Below are 23,159 nucleotides of genomic sequence, written 5' to 3'. Positions count from 1 at the left end.
CTAACCCCTGTATATATGGAAAGAGGATATACACAAAGCATAAATGCGTATTAAAGGACGGACATATACTGTAAACAACTGGTAGATGTGCATTCACCCCGCTAACAGCCAAGTATACAGAATCTCCTTAAACTTTCATCCACAGTCTCCCCGTGTTCCTCTTAAACTGTTCCACAAAAGACATGAAACAGATTGTTGCTTGCTGTCAAGTCCTTTAGAATACCAAATAGATCAGTTGTATTCTACACAGAGGTGTTACGTCAGTCTTTTCAGTCCAGGGGCATTGTGCTTTACAAATAAAAAAAAAAAAATAATAAAAAAAGTGTGTGCTGGTTCACAAAACACAGATTAAATGACAACAACCAGGCATTCTGATAATGGGTTCACCTCTACTGCTCCCTTGTGCTCCCAGGCTCCTACAAAAAGACAAGTACTTACTGGTAATGCTGGTTATTAATCTGTACGCGTTAATCATCTCCGTCACCATCCTCGTACGTCAAGGCTCAGGTCGATTACTGCTTTGTGCCCGTCTTAAACTTAAGACATGCTTCAAGAAACAAATGGAATACCTGAAATTTTGCACTTAACTTTGAAAATGTTATGCAAAAGCCGCAGGAGAGCATGCACAGGAAGAGATTCTCCAGTTTGTTGTCAGGGGGCGACAGCCAAGCCACTTTGTTGTTCATTGACTGGAGTACAACCTGGAGACAACTTGACAGAATAATTTTTTGTTTTGTTTCAATAGATGCATCATTGCTTTTGTAGTCTGGATATCATTGTCTGCATTTTCAACGGCATCGTCCCCCAGAGGGATTTAACGTTACTAAATTGCGACCGTGAAGCATCAGCAGGTTAACATTCTCATGTCTGGATTTTCTGGAATAATAGCCGTTCATAATATCTGAACAGTGGAAAGGACGCTACACTGAAAGCCAAAGATTATTGTTGTTCTTATTTGTGGATAGATGCATGCGGGGGCTTTACAGACTTCCTCACTTATGTGTCTGATCCTGAACAATGAAAAACGATGACACATTTGAACAAAGATTCAAACAAAGCGAGAGGGAAGTCTATCTGCCAAAGTAGACCCAATAAATACTCTTTTTAAAGTTTGAGCCAAATCTGAGTCCATCTTACATATTCAGCTAAACAGGTTTTCCTGTAATCAAATTAAGAGGTGTAGTTAATTAATAGAAAACAACACAGTACGGTTAATGGAGTGATGCTCAGTGTTCGATGCCTTTTTTCTCGCTACAGGAAACAATGTGTGTCTGGGTTTTTACAAGGAGTTGAGCTCCGACTTAGCAGCAATGCAGATAGGTGGCATGCAGATCACAGTCAGAGTTTTCTCATCTTTAAAATCTACAGTCATCGTGCAGCCTCATTCGTATGGGCGGCACAAACCTGGAGGTTCAGCTGTGGGGAAAGACTGTACTACAATATTTATATTTGCAATACCGGAATTATTTGTGAGCGACATGCGTTTCGTCGTCTATCAAAAGCTGCGCTACCAAAACGACAGAAATCTCTCAACCCCTATATTCAAATCTAGGAAGGAATTGCTCATGCGTTCGGATGGACAAATCTTTACCAAAAGCGGTCTGGGTGCCGGAATAATCCCCTGATGTTTAGCTCAAAACCTAATGCTGTAGAGAGGCGAGAGTGTCACCATTTCAAATGATTTTAGGTTATTCAAAACATTGATTTGAAACAGAAATAGGAATTGTCAAGGTCCTGTATTACAATGGTAAAATAGCTTGACGGCTGGTTAAGTGTTACACGATTAGGGCTGACGTGGATACAGCAGAAGGATCATTAATGCCATGACTTGCACCTGTGCCTTTCCCACAATGACATGTTAAAAATGAGTGAATCCAAATCATATATGACATCAATTAGGCAGAGGAAAAGAAAGTGTCGATGAAACGATAAAATCAAGTAACGAGTATTTCCTATATTTGAGCTCTAGAGCATAGTGGCCAACTGAGACTGTGCTTGTTAATAAAATACTGCAATCATAAGGGTTTTGTTTCTCAGGCCATCTTTCCTGATGTAGTGAATTTATTACAGAAGGCGAGCAGCATCTGTACATAGCTGCTGTTCAGGACCCTGGGGCAGCCGTATGCTGAAATAGCAAAGTGTCAGAAGACACAGCCCGAAGAAGGATGGAAGTGCGTTTCACAGGACCCAGTACTGACCTCCAGGCATTCATGAAAGGACAATAACGAACGCCAACAGGGACACTGCATAAAGACAGAGCTATCATCCTTATCAGTCGCCTGCGCATTTGGACTGATGTCACGAGCAGATCAACCGATAACTTACAGGAAGCTTTTAATTTGTATATAAAGGAGCGAGACCAACTCGGGGAGAATTCGGGCAGTTCCATGCTTTAGGGGTACAATACCAATATTTAACAACATAACCGTGCCTTTGGTTTGACAGAGAGGAGTTGTGAGCAATCCAATTGTATCGTGCCTAAAAAGGACACAGGAAATTGGAGATTACAATAATATTTCCACAGAGAAAATAGTGACAAACTGATATGTCATTAACAAGATAATCAGCAATATCAGCTTCGAGTCTTTTTTGGGGACGATCTTTCAAGCTTTCTACACCTTTTCTGTGGAAGTTTCATATTGTTCTCGATAGAAATATTCAAGCTCAAACCAGCCGGGGGGGGGGGGGGGGGCATCCAGTTCCAGGTTTCAGGTCTATCCAGAGATATGTTACTGGTTTCGAGTCCTGACTCAGGCTGCACCAGTCCAGGGGTCTCATATATAAACCATGTACAAAAAAGGTTACGTACGGCAGTTCCCGCACACAGTTTGGTGTATGTACAAAGATGAATGAGTCATTTTTCTTGTTCCAAACTTCTTCAATTTTGCAAAGACAGAGGCTTTAATGCTTTCGGCACTTATAATGAAATACAGAAATATTCTAATCTATATATCTGTGCTTTGACACAGCCAGCCAATTAATGTTTTTCCTTTAAGACCTAAACCATCAATTGTGAAACCTTATGGGGACATGTGCACGCTTTAAATATATTCAATTAATCTAATTGCACACAGGCCAACTCCAGCCAAGCTACAGAAGCACCTTAACGAGCACTGAATGTAATGGGATAGACCGGAGCTCAATTTAGTGGTTTAGGATAATGAGAAAAACACTGAAAACAAACTGAATTCATATTTAGATGAAAACATTAAAAGGTCTTAGATCTCTGTATGTACTGAACCATGTCACAACACTGTCGCCTGCCTTCAAGAACAACAACTCAAAACTTTGGACCCCATGAGTCTGGGCCACGCCATTCTGCCCTCCCCCCCTGTTCTCTTTTCCACTTCACTGCTGATAACCAATTACAATCCAAAAGAAAAAGGAAAACCTACAAAAACTAACCATTTCAAACCACTGGTGGCCAACTGCAGTGCGGCCTGGACATGATGTCGAGGTTAAACCGGCCGTCCTTCCCGTTCCTGTTTCTCTGTAGAGCTCATTAAGAATTACTTCCTTGAAAATGGAGTGCATCAGATGCCTTCACACATCACTGCTTCTCAAAGCCTCCAAAGCCTCTTAGAAATACTGTCATCAATATTCAAACAAGGAATCAAAACAAAAGAGCTACTAACGCCAGAATATTTTGCATTCTTTCTAAAGATTTTGGAAAAAGATCTACGGAGCGTCCGTTTGTTCGGAGTCTAAATCATACTTTTGAGAGTAATATGTCAAAATACTTTAGTTTGTCTTCAGTCTGCAGAGAAGTATCATCAAATAAATTGGTAAATTGCGACACCCCAATCCTGTAAAGCGAAATCCTATCCTGTAATTTCCATAGCACTGTTGTCAAAAGGCTACCATCATGTTATGATTACTTTCCAAACTTTGTTCAAATTACCCAACTCTGAGAGAAAGAAGGAGTCTGAAAACTCTCAGAAGTATAGCATCCCTTTTTGCCTCCGTCTGAGGCCCAGACCTCCTTCTTTTCCGCTAGCTTAATGGATTATGACAGTGATGCAGCATGAAGCCTTAATCCCCTCGCGGCCGCCGTCATCTTCCCTCCCCTTACGTGAAGCCACTTGACTAGAGAGTGTGTAAGTGTGTCAGGTGCCAACCAAAAGTCAAAGCCAAACACTGAGCTCGGATGACACATGAAAACAAACAGGGTTAAATCACTGACTGTTGAAAGCCAACTCTACCCTTCAGGGGTCCACCCCAGTGTAGACAATATGTTGAGGATAAGTATCTTTCCAGCTTGATTGAAATTAAGCCAAGTGAACTATACAAAGAATGCATCGAATGTACACCAATGAATATGAATGTTTTGTGTTACTATGTTGGATAACTTCATTGCATCTTCCGTTTTCAGAAGCCTATTTGCTCCTGAAAGCTGTCAAGGTCATGCAACATTTTCCCAGGTGACAAAGAACCAGACTCTTTACAAATATCCCAGAATATTTCAGCCGTCTGCATTTTGAATGCCTTTATATAGTCCTGCAGTAGAATAAACTGTGCATGAAGCACAGATTACCATCAAGTCATTTTAAGATGTAGAACTATTACTTAAGATATTATCTCTAAGGTATAACATCCGTTTAGAGCAGCAGGTTACACAGACCGCTGGCATGAGAAATCACCAAGAATGACTATGTCAGAGGATCAGAAGCAGCTTGATGGGTCGAAGACCCCGAAGGAAAGAAAACCCCAACCAGAAAATGGTTTAGTAGCCCTTACTGATCTGGTGAACTGGAGAGCCAGTGCAGCAGAGAAGCTCTTCACTCAATCACACGGAGGGGGAACGTCATGTTAGCGAGCCAACATCCCAATAGCTGGAAATATCCTCCAAAAGTTAGAATTCGTACGGAGGTGAGTCTTTTTGATCGGTCTCCTTAAAAGAACCGACAATTTCCTCGTTTGATTTACTCTAAAAATGCTGAGCAATGCAGGTTCGACCACACAGGCAATGGCAACAATTAAGAAACAAATAAGAGAGGAACAGGTCACATTCAAAACAAAGTATGGCTTCAGATTGGACATTATAATCTGAGTTCACAACTATTGAGAATGACTGAATTTGTGAGTTAATAAAACAGACACACTGATTAAAGTCAAACAGGGATGTCCAACGACAGCTTTTCACCGTGCAGACTACCAAAGCTTCTCCATCTGACTGCACCACGATAAAACCAAAGCTCAATACAAGGACATTTGGCCGCAGTTTAGCAAATTAGTACAAATTCAAACAACAAGTTTTTCCTTTAATTAGGAAACAAAGGCTCACAGTTTTAAGACTGAAGTCCAGAAATTGAGAAGAGTGAAGGTGATGTCACCGCTCCTTTATCTTTGAAAGGGGTGACCCTGCCGAATTAAACCAGCATCAGAGTGAGGGGAAAAAAAGCACCGTAGAAGCAAAGACTGAACACACATAGCTATGAGAAGATTTAAAACTACAGAGAAAAGGCAGCAATCTAATAAAACACCAACACCAATCACCCTGCATATTTGAATAAGGAAGATTTTTCCCCACTTCATTAGCATTCCCTACTATAGACTACAGACTATATGGTGTCAGATTTATAAGTAGAGGTCAATGGCTGGCGAATTTCCAAAGAACAATATAATAATAGCTTTGAAAAGAGAAAGCCGATAAGGAATCTGCTGTTGCCCCTCCACCTTCCCTCGAACACTGTTGGAAATAAACAATATTTGACTTAATTAGAAAACTGCATTTAGTCGGGCCGCAGTTATCTATCTTCAAATGCATTAATGATGCCGTAGTACAGTCAACAACCTCATCCAATTCAGAATTAATCAACAACGTCAACGTGAATTTACATACAAATTACAAATCTCAGGTAGGTCTCAATGTGTCACGTGATGTCTCAAATTTTATGGCTCCAAGGTAAAAAAAAAACAAAAACCAATCGCTAAAAATATTATAAATGTAAAATTGAATAAAGTGGTTACACAATATAAAGAGAAAAATGTGCCGATTACCCTGCAACGCTCAGGCAGCAGTGAGACTGTAACAGCAGTTTTACTAAATGGGCCAGCGTGAGGGATCTAACACAAAAAAAAAAAAAAAGTGGCCAGTTGTGCAGATGACCTAATACTGCTCTAATCTACAAACACAGATGCACTCCGCTTACTTCAGTGATCTACCACAAGTTGGCCAAAAGCTGAGCTTTTCGTAACATGTTCTGGAAAAAAGATAAGAGATAAGTTTCCAACTCTCAAATTGTTCATCGGAAAATCTGGCCGTTTGTGCGATGCCATCGAAAATGTTGGGCAGAGTCAGCGCACAAAAAGAGGAGCTGAAAAAGTGGAAACTGGAATGGCAGTGTGAGCGTGAATGGAAACGCGGACACATTAACAGGATATTGGTGACCCTTGCCTACTTTAACCATTTATTAACGGCGAGTATGTTTTGTGGCATTTCTTGACCTCCACATGTGCAATCTGCATATGTACTCATGTGTTAATAAGGCCTGTGCTTTGCTGTGCTTGTGAAGAGTAGCATTTCTTGTTACATGCCTGAACAAAGAATACTGTAGCTAACGCACAATGTTGTTCTGTTGGCCACACATACAGTACAAAGCCTCCCTGAAAAGCATTTAGTCTGTAATGAGCTCAGTGGCCGTGCAGTCACCATCCACCATCTTGCTTTAAGTATATCATGACACCCAGAAAGTGAAGTGAAAGCTTGCACTGAAAACCATTCATCAAATAATGAACTAAACAGAGTAAAGCTGATAAAATTCCCAGCGTTCCTAATATCAATCATAATCTTCTGTGGTAAAAATCAAAGCGATCCCATTTTTATTTTATTTTATTTTTTATTTTTTCCCTTAAACCAAATTTCTTCATTTCATTTGTATTCATTCATACCACTATTCATATCTCCCATGTTTCCAGACCACAGGTCATCAGGTCTGGCCTGCAGTAAACATTCCTTACACAGCACATATCCTTATACCACCTGCGTCTAAAGGCTGCTGCCCTATAATTCTTTTAAAAGTATCGGCATAGCCTGCAGTATAAAAATGCTTATATCAGAGGCAGGCTGCCTTCACACACAGTGATAAAGTGAGCGCCTCAGCATGATTAGCTCTGGACCTGCCCAGTTCTGCGGCTGGGGTGAGGGAAGCTTGGTCCAAGACAAATGAGGCTGCTATCTCAAGAACAGTCGGGGGTGAGGCTGTTTGTCTATCCTCCCGAGGCGGCCCATCCAAACACAGTGAATCATCCGAATTGACGGGAAAACAATCAGAGTGTCTGGTTCGCATCCCAAAATGTTTCACACTTCCACTGTAATAATAAAAAAGATGAACTACCGGAGCTTATAATTGTACTTATTCCCGTGGCTGTGAAGGAAATGGAGTTAGTCACAATTTCATCTTTGTGCCGCCACTGTGCAATAAGGTGGATGCTATATGATGATAAAGTGCTAAATCTGTCAATTCACAAATATCACTCATCAGATGGAGGGAACTAAAGGCGGTAGTAAATAAAGTGTACTTTGAAGCACACTACAACACCGAAAGAAACAGAATGGCCCAACAGCCTTCTGAATGAATCCAAAAATCATTGTTTATTTTCCGCGCATGAAATGAAGACGTCAAAGGAAGGACGTCTGTTTTGAAATAAGAAATTGTTTGGCAGTTAGACACACAGCTTGCTGTAAGCGCAGTCAGGCATCGCCATGGAGAAGAACTCCGTAATAATCACTACAAGTTAAAAGAAGAAGCTCATCAGCCTTTTTCGTCCTCCTGACACCAAGCAATTACCTTCTTGTCACTCAAACGACTGCTCAGAGGGAACAAACACCATATGTGGCCGACTACACAAATACACGCAGAGCAACTCTAAACGTGGGCCAACGTGTGCTTTCCGTCTGCTGATATTTCAATCTCAGGCCAACCTTGTGCTTTATCGAGGTTCCTTTGGACATTTGATGCATGCTTTTCAAAGGAGTGAGGTAACACCAGGTGAAGAATAACGTCTGGGTTTTCTTCCAAGCAAAAAAAAACAAACATATTGGCGGTTCTTTGTCAGTTTTCATCTAGTCCAATTACAGCAAAAACACCTTTAACTTAGACCTGCTTATACCCAGCTTCTGCTACTGTATTTCTGCTTTTCTTTGATCTTCTGTACCTGCTCTTTGTGCCGTTATAGAAGGAATTGAGTAGATACAATAAATCCTAAATGTGTTTTTGCTAATAGGCTTATGAGATGCTTTTGTAGTGTCACAATATAACAAACAGGAGGTGCACGGACCATTACGATTTTAACAATCCTGAGAAACTGCATTCCTAGATCCCATTTTTCGAAAAGGAAAAAAAAAAAAGGACGATAAGTAACTCAAGTCATATAACCCTAATCTATATTAGAGATGGGTTATAAACTAAACTGAGAGTAAAGGTTTAAGCTTACCTTTCACTTCAACACCAATGGCTTGATAAAGCGCCATTTCGAGTTGCATTAAATAATCTCCTGGGGAGTTTTTCATTGTTCTGCACTTCTTATAGAGAAAACTGGCCCACATCTTACTGTGTATTCTCAAAACTGGTCCTTTTGCATTTTGTTGCTTAGTGTCTTGAAGTGTCCTGTGTAAATGCAATTCATTTTCAAAGTAAAAAGTAAGGTGGAGTACTCTTATGGAGCATTAAAGCAACACTGGAGAGGTGCGAACAATCTATGTCCTTCGATGGCTGCACCAAGATGCTGCACATCTTTTCTAAGTCTGTGGTGGAGAGTGTCGTCTGCTTTGCAGCCATCTGTTGGGGTAAGCAGCATCAGAGCCAGAGACTCAAAGAAACTTAAACCGATAAAGTCGGCTGGCTCTGTGCTGACGACTGTTCTGGAGCCCCCTGGACCTGATCATACAGAGAAAAAGATGCTGCACAACTTAATGAACATAAAGAACATAAAGAACAACACTGACCACCCTGTACACTGCATTGTGCTCAAACGTGTTCATTAAGAGGCTTCTTCAACTACACAGTGACAGAACAAGGAGGTCATTCCTACCAGCAGCCATAACTAAGTATAGCCTATAATGATTGTTTGGATAAGAAATAATTACTGCAACTATAGCATTTTCCTTTGAGATAAATAAGGTATTCTTCACATGAATTTCTATTTCATTTCATTTTGAGGTACACACATGCTCACAGCTTGATAATAGCACACATTTGTCACAATAAAGAGAGCAAAAAAAGACACTTTCAATGTTACCATGACAGATAAAGCTAAAGGTCAGGTCCAGGCAGATTCCATGATGGCTTCCGCCTTAAATGGATATAATAAAACGGCCAGTTTGACAGAATTAGCTGAACACATGAGAAAATGCAGTGTAGTATCATGTTTTTCCTGTCTGAAAAATATAAACACTCTTCCGCAGAATGCCAATAACATGCATTCAAATAAAGCTTTTGGAAAATTTCAGACGACAACTTGATGAAAATGAAACAGAATTTGACAAGTGTCATCCATACAATGCATGCTGGTGTTGCAAAAGGAGCATCAAAGCCAAAAGATGAAAGACAAGACAAATGTCAACGCAACATTGCGAAGATTATGCATCAAGTTAAAAGAATGGGGGTTTGATTAAAAATTTAAAAAAGCACTCTGAGCCTAGCAAAGAACATCAGGCCACTGGGGGGGGGGGGCTGCTGGTACCCTCAGTGATCACAGCGCTGTCATTACTGGACAACTCTTACGTTTTTCTTCAGAGGGGGACAGAAACGTCATGCCCCGCAGTTGAAATCTTTGTCACATAATTATTTAATGGAACTGCGGCTGCATTCATTTCCAGAAGTGGGAAAAAAAGATTTTGGATTTCCTACTTATCTCTGTAAACCACCCAAAGTGCACCTATTCCCATCATGCCTTCCAAACAACATGCAAAGAATAAATGTTGTAAATGTATTAAATGTAAGAAAAAAAAGAAGATTAAGCAGAGGTCATAAGCAATGCATTATCATTCAGGTCAGGGTTATCATTAACATCAATTCAGCTGCTTTTAAATGGTATGAACAGGACATTAGACATTAGTCAGGTGAGCTGAAGGTGGATTAATTAAACTAATATACTAACTAATTTATTTTGTCTGGGGTTTTTTTTGGTGACCCGACTAATCTGGATCTGAATCTACACATCAACCCTCGTCACACTCACTCTGTCACAATGAGCTGCGGTGACTGAAGTCCTGTCAGGCCATCTGTTCAGTTTAGAAGGTAAACAAAGTCAGTGCCAATGAGCCATAGTGTCTGGCTGTAGCCCAATGCACTTTAACACTGCTGTAACAAGTTCTGACAAGCAAAAACGCTCCATCTTTAAGCAATCACTTTGCTCTCATACTGAGCTGCACAATCACAAGCATGGCTTTCTTCGTTGTAGTCTCACTACGGTTTCCAAGAAAAGCTGTGATTCTGAGTCGAATGTGACCAAAAACCAAAAAAAATTAACATTTGCTTGTGGTTTAAACCCAGTATCCAGCTAAGAACAATACAAAGACCCCACATCAAACGTTGAAGCTCAGATTTAGTTTTCTTTGTTTTTGAAAAGTAAATACAAATTTTGAATTTGGTAACGGCAGCTTTTTTCAAAAGAGTTGAGACGAGTGTGTGTATCCCTCCACTGTGTTGCATTATTTCTGCAAAAAGCTCTGTAAGCACCAGTAATTGTGAAGAATGTGGTACGATATTATTTTGCTGAAAAAAAACAAGGTCTTCCTTGTAAAAACGCTCAGGACGGGAGATTGGACTGAGGACATGTTTCAGTGCAATCTGTTGGTTTCCTTAGCTAGGAAATTGTTTTTGAATTGGCTCTATATAAATAAATTGGATTATTTTATAAATAATTATAATTACAATGAATTGAATTCCAATTGGCTTGAATTGGACTTTATCATTTAAAGGTTGGGTAGGGGATCTTTTTCTGGAACATTTTTTTACATATTGCTTGAAATACTCTTCACACCCCCATTGCAACCAATTAATTAAAAGTTTTGACACAAATATGAAAAGTTTTAGTGGCCTCTAGAACGTACAATCTAGGAAAAACAGTATCCAATCATTGTGAACGGTCCGTTCACAATGATTGCCGTCTATCAAACTGCAATCTGCTCCTCCCTCCCCCTCCTTCCCCCTGTGCGCGTACCCTGCTCCGTGAACGAATTACGCGTCCAGAAGCTTGGCAGGAAGCTAAATTAGAGCCAGCTTGGCTAGCACCTAGCATTATTAAACGTATAGTTATCATATACTAAATACTAAATACGGCAACGATCGATGCTTGCTGTCAGAACAGCGCTCGTGCACCTTCGTGCTCGTTCATGTACTCTAGAGGCGTGCCTTCGGGGGGAAAGTAAAGAAAAGGGTTGGGACTTTTTACCTGTTTATTTTCAAAATGCAGCTTCGCTGGACTCAAAATCCAGGATCTCCTACCCTACCTTTAAGTGCCTTGAGATGACATTTGTTGTATTTGGCGCTATATAAATAAAAATGAATTGAATTGAATTAAAAATAGCAATACACACACACCACATATAGCTATAGGCATTAATGGCAACTTACACATGTTCAAGTTTTCCATGTATCATGCACTATGCAATGTATCATGCAAATCCATGCCATTACATAGTGCAGTTAGCTCTTTACTTTGAGGTTGTGGCATCTACAGCCCCTTTAAAACATGCTTCGTTTTCCAATAATGTGGCAGTATCTGAACGTTTCAGCTTCATCTCTGGATGACCGTCCTTCTGCTTTTCCCTCCCAGAGCATTCTGGCAATTTTACTAATTCAGAACAAGTAACATAAACGTGTTACTTTCAGTGGGGTGAAAGTCATATGAAGGGACAGGCACACGCTAGCCTCAGTTTGGTTGGAAAAAAAAGAAAAAGTGACTAACATCAGAAATACAAAATGCCATTAATTTTACGAATTTATTCTATTCTAGCAGAGTTCATATTTTCATTTTAAAAGTTAAAATGTTTTCAAAACATGTTGGCATCAAATTCAAAGTAAATACATAAAAAACATCACATTTCCTTTTCAAAGTCTTGATGAATGCCGTTGCCTTTGTACCATTTCTAATTATCATCAAATATAAGATTTAAATGATTTGCACACCTTTGCATCCTGTATGCCAACCTAAATTCAGAGCAAAGAGTATGTTGAACTACCTGTGTGACCAAGGGCTCCAGAAGTCTCTCAACCGTCAAGGTGCGGATTTCAAGACTCTTCGGGTCCCATTTCAACAGGATCGGGGAAGTGGCGGTCGTCATGATCTCTGTTGGCATCAAAAGGATATTATTAATGATCTAAAAACTGGTTAACTGAGCAAAAGAAAATGCATAATGTATTATAACACAAGATCCAAGGGGACTGAAGGTAACATGAGGATAGTGTTCACAAGAGTTCAACGGTTTCTTTGAAAATAAGCAGCCAACACATTTTACACTAAATGAACAGGTATATAAAGCCGGCGAGACTATTCGAGACATTGGGCTGAGTCAGACTCGGTCGGGCTTTGACGATGGTGGGAGCTTTTGTGAGGCTACATTGTGCTGTGGATCACTTCTATTGAAAGCAGCGTTTTAGGGGGGAGTCTGGCAACAGTCAACAAATCCTGGCTCGGTTAATCAAATAAAACAGAGCGCATCCAACAGTTCCAACGACACAAAACTATAAAGCAAGAGTGGATCATTACCCTACCCATAAGTTAATTAAATTTTCATATGTTATGGGTCACTGGTAGGATAATCCCCAAGATGAGAGAGAGTTGTGGTGTTCATCAACATTTGTAAAGGTAGTTGTCATTCAGAGGAGTTCTGGCCTACATTTGTCTACAGCCTGAGCAGCATTTTGATTATTTAAAACCTTTCAGGTTCAAATACCGCATTGCTGCAGCATTGTCTTACGAGAACATTCAAATTAAAAAAGGGAACAGTGTATGAATTAAGCAAAAGGAGAAAAAACTAATTGAATCGGTGGAGACAAAAATCAAGACTAGAGTCGACTCGTTCAGTTTACTCGAATAATTTCTCACGAGCCTCTTCATTGTAGAAAAGTAATTCTGGGAATGCTCTGAACTCTGCAATACGAGTCAGTGTTGGACACAATCTGCACTTTAATTTGTAATTTATTTCCATGGTGTTGTTTTTTTTTTGATGAATATTAGACCTGAACATCTGGCATGTGGGTAGCACTCTGTTGTCACTGCAGGGATGCGTTTCAGATGGGACAAGCCCAGTCCACTGCCAATGTAAGTGAGGCAGAAGAGAACTCAGAATGTGTTGGAGAGTGACAGATCTGGGCCAGAGGCTCCGAATACAACACACAGAGGGTAAAGATGGTTGGACAGGGGGAAATATCTGGTAACATGGCAATACTGATGAAATCACTGCGAGTCCTCAAACGGTATGAGCCTTTATATTTATGTAAGCTTACAGTCCTGTCCTGATAGATGGGTTTGGCAGGGGAAAAGCCCCCAAACGGATATGACTAGGCATTTAACTGCGCTGCACACCAAAAAAGATGGATGGAAAATGATCGACACTCCTATGGGATCACGTCCCTTTGCTAACAGAAGAAGATTGTGGATTCAGGCCAGAAGAAGAACACACTGACTGAGGTCCGGCGAATCCCAAAGGCATGACGGTCCAATCCTGTCTCATAAGATTTTTGTAATTTTATGCATCAAAGGATACATGTACTTTCAGAGTTTTATGTTTACAGTAGGGGGTTATCACCGTTAAATGTGGCTGGTTGTAAAGTAGCCTTGCTGTACTTTTTTAACATTTTTACTTACTGAGCCTAGTGAAATTTACTTTACCACCACTGCTGATATTGTCAAATTGGGGGGGGGGGGGGGGGGCACACACATAACCAACGCCAAGCAGGTAAGCTCATTGAGAAATATCATTAGCTTACACTTGCCATGAGTCTACTTTATAGTTCAGAGTTTAATTTAGAGTGAAAGGGTTGAGTTTATTTCATTATGGTGTGAACAAGGATTTACAAGCAATGAGAACCTGTGTTGATTAAAGTTTTTACAATCGTATGATTGCCAACGGATGCACACGCAAAGCTGCTCACGCATCCAACAGTGTTGGTGTGTTTTTAAAAAAAAAAAAAAAAAAAAAAAAAAAAAAAAAAAAAGTAAAAGATGCTGGTGTCATTTCTTTCAATTTATTTTTTTAAATCTAGTTTCAGAACACCGCAGGGAATGAGGAGAGGAACAATGAATCAGACTTGGTGACGCGCACTACCTTGACAAAACCCAAGAGAACCATGCATGTTTTCTATGTTCTGACCATTTACAGATGGGGTGTTGGTGTGGCAAGGAGAGGGCAAATGCTTATGCAGTTAAAGTCCTTTGATTCGTTTTCTTGGTAAATGAGAACAGTCATATTTGTGAATTTGAAGCACCGAATGAAACAGAACATTAATATCTTAAAGTGGGAAAGCTCATTCTAATAGCCGAATTTATCAGGTTACATTTCTGTCACTGGTAGATTAAAGCATTCATCTCATTCTTATGTCGGAACAGCCAAGCTAACGGCAACATAGCATTTCCTTTTAAGCCAGCGAGTTGAGAAGTAGATCGCACTCAAAGAGAAGATCTTTTCTGCAATATTCTTGGGCGTCTTTGCCTCCCCTTTTTAAAGTTCTGATTAGAAAATGTTCCTGGGAGAGCCATGCAACACAGGATGGAAACAAGCAGGACTGATGCAGATGCTTCAGGCATGAGAACCTGTCACTATCCAACCGCATAACAGCAGCAGAGTGAAAAATACCAGTGTGCTACTGTAATGTAATAAACACAGTTGACTGATGAATGACCGAGGCTGAAACTATTCCTGACCTGTTATGTAACTGTAACAAGAATAAAAAGTTTCTGTTTGTTGAGACATTGAGGGTTAGTCACAGATGTTTTGTTTGAGACAGAACGGAAAGAGTTTAGCTGCATTTCATTTTGAAAGTTTAAAGTAGTGCTGCTTGCCCAACTGTGGAAACACAGTGACGTTAAAACCACTTATCTCTATATCAGGTAGATAGTCGTACAAGAATCAATTAAATTCCCTACTAAATGTGTACTACAGACCGTGACCAGAGCTGCAATGATTATGCCATGAATCAATATTCAAGTCAACTAGGCTGTGATTTTTAATTAACTAACACCATCTTCTTCTTATTCTTAAGATTAAACTTCTAGGATGGGAAAAACTTTTACGTTGTTGTAAACTAAACAGTTTGGGGTTGTACGTGTAAAATATGCGTGATGGACATTTTGCATCACCTTTTGTAAGATCACAAACATGGAATATTAGTAGACCCAGCCCTCTCATAACTGAATAGATATTGAACAAAGTCAACAACACCATTTACCACTGTAAATGAAAACCATTCCTTTGGTGATTCGTGATGCTTATTGCATGTGGAGATCTTTGTTAATGTCACCACCATGTCAGTCGATGGTGCTTTCACTTGCATCTTCCAATTCTAAAGGTGTGAGAGGTTGTCACAGTAAGGGAGTTTCAAAGTGGGGAGGCAAAATATATTTCACCGAGGACGTTGAAGAGAGAGAGAACACCTTGCAAAATGACAAACAGGCTGAAAGGATATCATCCTTCAAAGAGACAGTCATCTATGGCACTAATGATTTAAATGTATTTTAATCTAAATGTAGTTTAATAGCACACAGAGCCCATCAATGTGCTTCTGAAATACATTTAAAAAGCTTTCTCTCCTGTGAATAATTTAAACTCTACCTCCACCTTGGTCGAGATCATATAAATATAACAAGAGCTGACATTAAACAAACAGTGTCACATGTGCACACACACACACACACAATGTTTTTGTAATGGCATCAACTGTAAGCCTTTAAATCTCAGCCGTAGTGCTGTGCAGCGGTTAAGTGATGTGTTAGCTTATTAAAGTGTTAAGATTTGGTTTTCAGAAGCACCATAACCCACTGCGAATGTAAACGGAAGATTCACAAAGTATTAAAGGTCTCAAACAAGCATCATCCTACATGATTATTAAATTTTCCATGTAAAAAAAATAAATTAATTAAAAGGGAATATGGTGCGCAATATGGTTCACCCACCCGTCACTTTGGCATCGCATTCCAAACAAGCTATAATAATAATATTTCTTCATCTTAGATCTGTTTTGTTCAACCAACATGTTTAGAATGAGCAGAGCATGAGTCACAATTCAAATGTCGTGGAATGAATTTGTGAGACGCTCTGCCATCTGCTGTGGACAGAAGTCTGAGTATGTCTGAGACTGGCTGGGCATCTGCAAAATATGAGCTGCCCGTATGCGAGAGACAAAGTAAATGCAAATATTAAACACCAAGCTGTCAAAAGTGTTTTTCAAAATGTGGCTGCATGGAGTATTTCAACTAGAAAAGCACACTTCTGTTATGCCCATTTGCAGTTGTTTGCGTGGGTGTGATTTGTGAGCGTTTCATTTTTTGCTTCCCCGTAGTTCACATGATTGAGCGCGAGGCCCATCTTGGACCATTTGCTGCATGTTTACCTTCTTCCCTCTACCCTCTCCTGTCAATCAAAACGCTGCGTTCCTAAAAGGCTTAAAAGGCCCGAAAATAAAAGCATTCTTGCTGTGTGTAGTTTATCTTGAAATGGCCTCAAAGTTACAGTGGGACCCATAAGAAATGGCTTTCAGGGAAAGATGCGGATGTTTTATAATGTTTGGAATGACGCGATTCATGATGCAGGACAAGAGGCCGTTAACAAGAGTTTTAATGGTTTAATCGAGAGAGGATAGCTCTGCCCAAACAATGACATAAATACTGCATTCCTCTGCCCCGGCTATTTATTGATGAACACAATTTCAAAGTATTCTTGAATAAAATATCACTCTACAGCAAAAGCATGTATAGTCTACAATAGAGTATATGCAGTACAGGACTAGAAAAAGTTGATGAGAACATAAAACGTGGGGTGTTTATTGGGGTTTAAGACAATAATTGATCAGCAGAGTACATGTTTGATGGTTCACTATGCAGTACCATGTTTGAACGGTCTGCTTAAGAATTCATGGTCATTTTTATAGGTTTGCTCTCTTTTTGTAGGCCTCCCACACTAAATTGTGCAAGTTGAGGCTTGGCGAATATCGGGTCAGCAGTGGTAAAAACTGCTTCGCATAAATTAAGCCTTCCAGTCCAGCAGCAATTATTTCTGCCTGGGTGCACTCACGGTCTCTGTACATTACCATGTTAACTCACTCCAAGATGCTGTGTTTCTCCCAAGAACAGAACCCATCCGTCTCTGCCCCCTTGAGAAAGAGACGGATGGGGGTGAATTTTTTTTTTTTTTATAAACTCTTTTTAGAACGTACGTAATTTAGATGCATTTTTTATTTTATTTTTTAATTCCAGCTCATTGTCAGAATTAATTCTAACGCTGTAAAAATCACCACCATCCACAGCTTCAACTGTTACCAACGACCTACCGCTACAACTCACTGACAGGAAAAGGTCACCAGTGTGGTGTAGCGGGTCAGGTTTTCTCACAGGAGGAGATGACGCTTGTTTTGTTTTAGTGCTGCAAAGCTGAGTTTTCACTGCTCAACTCTTCATCAGCCGGCAGATACTGCGCCTGCTGAGTTTTGGCAAAGAAAGCAAGAAAGCACATCAAATTAAGGATTTGTTGTTAATTAGGTTTCTTATTTTGTGTGCGAGTCTAAAAAAAAAATTTTTTTTTAAATACTTTCGTTGTCTCAGTTAATTCATCAAGTCTGTGTACTTAAAACTAAATGTCCTGTGCTGGTACAGTTTTCTTGTTTTACTTGCGTAGGAGTAATTCATCAAAAACAGTGGTGGACAGCAGTTGAATAGGAATCACATTTTTCTTATTCCATCACAGTTGACTGAGTGACATTTTCATTATCGTGGTGCAATGTTGGCAACAATGTAGGGGTGGTTATAATGGCGTTCGTAGCGAGCTTGCCACATGCTGCCTATCCAAGTAAGTTACCTAATGCAGGGGTCCTCTGATTGCTGTTTGTTTTTTATTGCCCATTAAACAATATTATTACCTCAGGCTCTGCTTGCGTCAGCTCTTCTTCGAAAGAATGCTGATGACAGAGCAGAAAGACAACTACTAACGGATGTCAAGTAATTACCTCAGTTGGCCAGGTGTTAACCGAGCACTGTGCGTGTAGAAATATGTATATGGTTGAATAATCAAATCAAAAAGCAAATCATGCCGCTCCATGCCGACCACGTGCCTGCTCGTGCCAATCACAGCTGTTGTGCAGCTAGAGGTTTCTTGGATGAAGTTTGGACAGGTGGCGACATAAGGACAAGATATATAAGAGCAGACAGCAGAGCATGGACACAACAAGCCAAGTGCCCGGAGGGGTTGGTGTCACCAAGCACTTCAAATTTAGAGCAAGTGATGTGCTGTAGAGCTGTGTCTGCACCGCTTATGTAACTATATGAAAACACACCACAAACTATGACGGATGCATGAAGGCCAACAAAACAGACTGTTAATGTGAATCGTCCACCATCAACCAGCAGCTTATTTGTTTTCAAGACCTTTTCAACATTCAAACACATTGTGAAAGTGAAAGCAGTGCCCTGTCGATTCATTTTGTCGTACGTTTTGGTGCCATCATTCATTCATATGGGTGTGAAAGCAATGTTATGTTTGCATAAAAGTGCAATAAATTTTTTTTACCAAAATGTGTGAATAATCATGCAAAATAAATCACAATCATCTCAATTCTTATCAGAATAATTGTCATCATTATTTTGACCATCATCGTGCAGCCCTAGCAGACACAGAGTTTCATACCGCTGCTATCGCATTGGAATTCTCTCCAGTGTACAGAACATTTAATAAGCTTCACGCTGATATTGGCCACATACATTATTTTAACTACTATTTAACAAGTCATTTCTCTTCACAATGAACCAATTAGCCCTTTGTCTATAAGCTTTCAAAGCAGTAGTAAAAAAAAATTTCAAAACAGCCCATTTCCAATTCTCAGAGGCCAATGTAGGATCTTAAAATGTCTTCTTTTTCTCAGCCAACAGTTGAAAGCAAAGGTTATTCCATTTATACCATTAAAGCCTGAAAGCCAGCAAATTGGGGCTTTCAGGGTATTGGAATTGTTAATGAAGATTAATCTCATATTAACTGCAAATCTTTTAGAGATAAATCCCAATGAGAGATGTAAAAATGCAAATCTTCTCCATCCAAATGTACCGTTACTCTACCTGTCAAGTTCTTGCTTTAAGAAGGTGACATTGTGGGTAAAGTGGTTGTGATGCAGCTGCTTTGGCGGAGCTGAGGAATGTGCTCAGACAGAAGTGAATAAATTGCTCATTATCGGTCCATAAAGATCAAGAAATAATATATCTAAATGTTGTTTACCGCGTTCAGTGTCTCAGAAGTGGGAAGAGAGACAGCGTTATATTGATGCAAAGTTATGATGTCTGTCATTTTTCCCTCTCTGCAGAGTGAGTAACAAGTTATCATCTCGGGGGCTGCACTAGATTAACACACCTAAGGAGGTTTGGTATATGGATATAGGCTCAACCTGTTAAAAACATGTTAACCATCATAGGACTTTAGAAAGTGCATCAGTGACTCAGAAATTAAATTTTGCTTGAGAGTAGCATAATTACGTGATAACCTTCTGGCATTTTGATTAATGTCAAATTAAATAATAAACCTCCCAAACCTGAAGAACGTTTAGCAGGAATTCATTAACCCAACAGAAGAGCTCAGTTAAAGCACTCTTTGCTTTGTCAAAGCTTTTACATTGCAGCTTAACAAACTCGAGTCCTTTTTGGTTGCTGAATGGTAGCAGGATTAGATTTTTTTTAAAGTCCTTTAAAGTTGCAACCCCGTTTGAACTCGTCGCTCAAAATAAAAATCTCTTGGGGAAAAGAGTCACAGAGGCTTTGTCACAGCTACAAGGAGTTTTTTCTACTGCAGCGCAGCCTTCAGTGAGATAGTTTTCAGTTTGGCCGTGCAAAATATCATTTAGGGGGGAAAAAAGAACTATAACTTCTGAAAACATAACAAAAAAATTGATTGAATATCAAAATCCATTCATCCATAACACAGAATTGATTTACCCTGTTCAGGGTTGTGGAGCTCCCATTCAGGTTAACCTCAACAGCATCAAGGAAAAAAAAAATATGCTGATGCCTTATAGTGCATTTAGGGGCGTATGCTAAATCTGCCTTTTTTTGTTTTCTCCCGTTCCCATGACGCTAAATTTAAACCTAAACCCCATCGGAGCGGAGCATGCTCGGCAGTCAGACTCAAGCTTGTGAGGCTGACCCATCAGGCAACACTGAGCATGAGGGGGGCAGGCTCTTTACCTTCTGTTTAAAGGAAAAAAACTCAAAAGAAGTTTAGACTAATTGGCGATTCATGCGTTCAAAAACTAAATTAGTCTTTCTTTCAACTAATTATTCGAAACACAATCAGATGTACTCCACCACATGCCTCTATAAAGGAAGGGAAAAGCATCGTGTGGTGAACTTGTGTTCTCATTTAAAAAGTTTTCATTCTACGACAACAGACCAAAGACATGGACGGCAGTTGAACTGGGAATGATAAGCACACTGCATGGGTGTACATATGTCTGTGTGCTTTATCCAAACAGATTGTTGACCCTGCCAGACTTTACACTTCTGGTCTACCCCAGATCTACAGATCCGAATATGTCAGTAAATAATGGTCGAATGGATAGACTCAATGGGATAAATGTGACTGATATTAAGAAAAAAAATGTGGGAATGTTTTTTGTTGAAGATCCAGAGTCACACCGGTCTCACGTAATTTCTTTATCAAAGCTTTAAACTTAGGCTTCCAACTCTTTGAGGCGTAGAATTAAGTCCTGATTTGTGGATTTTTTTTTTTCCTTTTCCCGAGATGACGATATAGTAACACCCATTTCTGCAACTTTAACTTGACCTTGCAGCGGCTTGAAATATCTTGCCTCTTTTGTTCTCGCAACTGTTACGGCAGTTGTCAATATTGTAGTCTATTAAACAACAACAAAAAAAGAAAATTAGATATTTTATTAGATACACCACGGCATATTGTCATGGTCGAGTTAATACGGCTCTCAGTTGCTGCCAAGTCAAAAAAAAAAAAAAACAGTTGTGATTATTTCAATGAATTCAGACCCAAATATATGTTCAATGCTAAGGTTTTATATATCAGGACATAATAATAGAAAAAAAAAAAAATGGTGCCTTACTAGACCTTAAACTGATGTAAATACAAACTCAGATTTACAAACTGCAGAAACAAAGTGTCTAAAACTAAGTGCAAGCCAAGATACGGTCACTTGTAGAACTTCCATTAGCAGCAACAACTTAAAGTAATCGTCCTCTGTGTGACGTAATGGTTCTTTCAAATCTTTGAGGTGGAATTCGAGCCCAGTCTTCTTTACAACGAGGGTTCAGTTTATTGAGGTTCGCAGGCATTCGTTTATGCACAGCTCTCACTCCTGCCTCAGCAGTTCTGGGTTTTTACTGGGCCACTGCGATCGGTTTGTTCAGATGCAACTTTGCGAACGTAAACGATACTGCCGTGTTCTTTTTTTAGAGCGAAGAGGCTTTCTCCTGTCATCTCTCCCAAACAACAAATACCTGTTCAGTCTTTTTCTGACTGCACGTCAGGGTCGTAACTGAGGCCTGTAGACTCTGACATGTAGCTCTTGGGGCTTTTTATGAAGTTTATCTGAGCATCGCATCATCTGACTGTGGGATGAAGTGTATATAATGTTTTCCACTAAAGAATAATCTCTCTCACTGCAGAGATTACATTAAGCTGTTTCAATGCAATATAAGGCCTTAAAAATATTGCGTCAGACAGCACAAACATTTGACTGGGAAAGTTACAGTGATTTAGCACCGCTCAGAAGGAGTGTTTACAAGTTAAATGTTTGCACTAAAGGTATGCATGTGTATCAGGACATTAAATAGATGTTATTTATGCGACATGTTTAATATATTTATATTTCGGTGGCTACCATTTTTCTCTCTCCGACCAGTGGACAGACAGGTTAGTTGTGCCCCCAGTTCAAACCTTACACTGGTCCACACAGTTTTTTTTGTTTTTTTTTTAAAAACCCTCTGTCCCTCTTTACTTCCCATTTGAGCATCTTTACATTTCTTTTGTAAAGTTCTGATCTTGTTCAGTACAAAACGGCATGGTCTTTTGGATGTTTTTCTGATTGACTGTGGAGGGTTTTTAGAGCATTCACTGGAAACCTACAGTGAAAGTCTTCCAGCCTTTAAATTCTGCTTGCACTGCATAACATGTGCATTGGAGCTTTTCTGCAACGTAAAGCTAAGTTTGGGGACGACGGTCCCTGTCATTTGTTGTTACTGGAAAGCTAATGTGCCAACACTGCGCTGACCCAGATTCAGAGCAGAGTTAAATACGCATACTTGCATGCAACAGCAGGGATATCTCTAAGAGCAGCTGTCAAGGTTCAGCCTATCATATCGCTGCGCTCCAGAGACAAATTCTCAGAGTGACCAAAATAGATGGATCAAAGTAAAGCTCGAGCTATGAAATTATTAAGGCAGTTGTGTTCTCTTAGGAATTGAAAAAAATGATGAATAAACACTCATGAGTCAAATCATCTGAAAGTTTGGCCCCGACTGACTGGCAGGGACACGTTCAACTATTTCAAAATGAATTGCTGTGCTGAGAGGCCCTTTTCATCTAATGGACACGTCCCATCTCAGTTCAGAGGTTAATATTAATTTCTGTCGGTGATTGCTTTGTCTTAGAATGCCATTCTCATCAGGTTCTATGAGACACTCAAACTTCGACTTATCAACATCATCAGAAAGAAAACAATACAATAAACCCTGCTTAGTAACTTTGTCATTTGTTGCTGAACAGCTTGTTTTATAAATCCCAAACAAACACTAAAATGGACGCAGTTGCAGCTATAATCAATACAAAAAAAAAAAAAAAAAAAAGGAGATACTAACTAACAGTAATGCCGAGGATTACCGTCTCAGCAAAGCGGGAGGTGAGCTGATGACCTGGGGTCCGTTTCACAAAGCAGGTTCAACCAACTCTGAGTCTATTCCTGATCTCTGAGTTGATCTACTCTGAGATAGAAAAC

The 23,159-nt window shown here is 39.8% G+C and overlaps 1 protein-coding gene across 1 annotated transcript in view; it reads right to left on the bottom strand.

The window, feature by feature from the left end:
• ctnna2 (catenin (cadherin-associated protein), alpha 2) overlaps positions 1-23,159 on the bottom strand; it is a 303,521-nt gene that overhangs the window by 268,534 nt on the left and 11,828 nt on the right. Inside the window, exon 2 of the mRNA XM_075462955.1 lies at positions 12,188-12,294. Within this exon, the coding sequence (XP_075319070.1) occupies positions 12,188-12,289 (102 nt within the window). The 5' untranslated portion in view covers positions 12,290-12,294. The remainder of the gene's footprint in view (positions 1-12,187; positions 12,295-23,159) is intronic.

Source organism: Odontesthes bonariensis, chromosome 4 (assembly GCF_027942865.1).
Source record: "Odontesthes bonariensis isolate fOdoBon6 chromosome 4, fOdoBon6.hap1, whole genome shotgun sequence".
NCBI classification, from domain to species: Eukaryota; Metazoa; Chordata; class Actinopteri; order Atheriniformes; family Atherinopsidae; genus Odontesthes; species Odontesthes bonariensis.
This window is presented reverse-complemented; position numbering and strand designations above follow the sequence as displayed.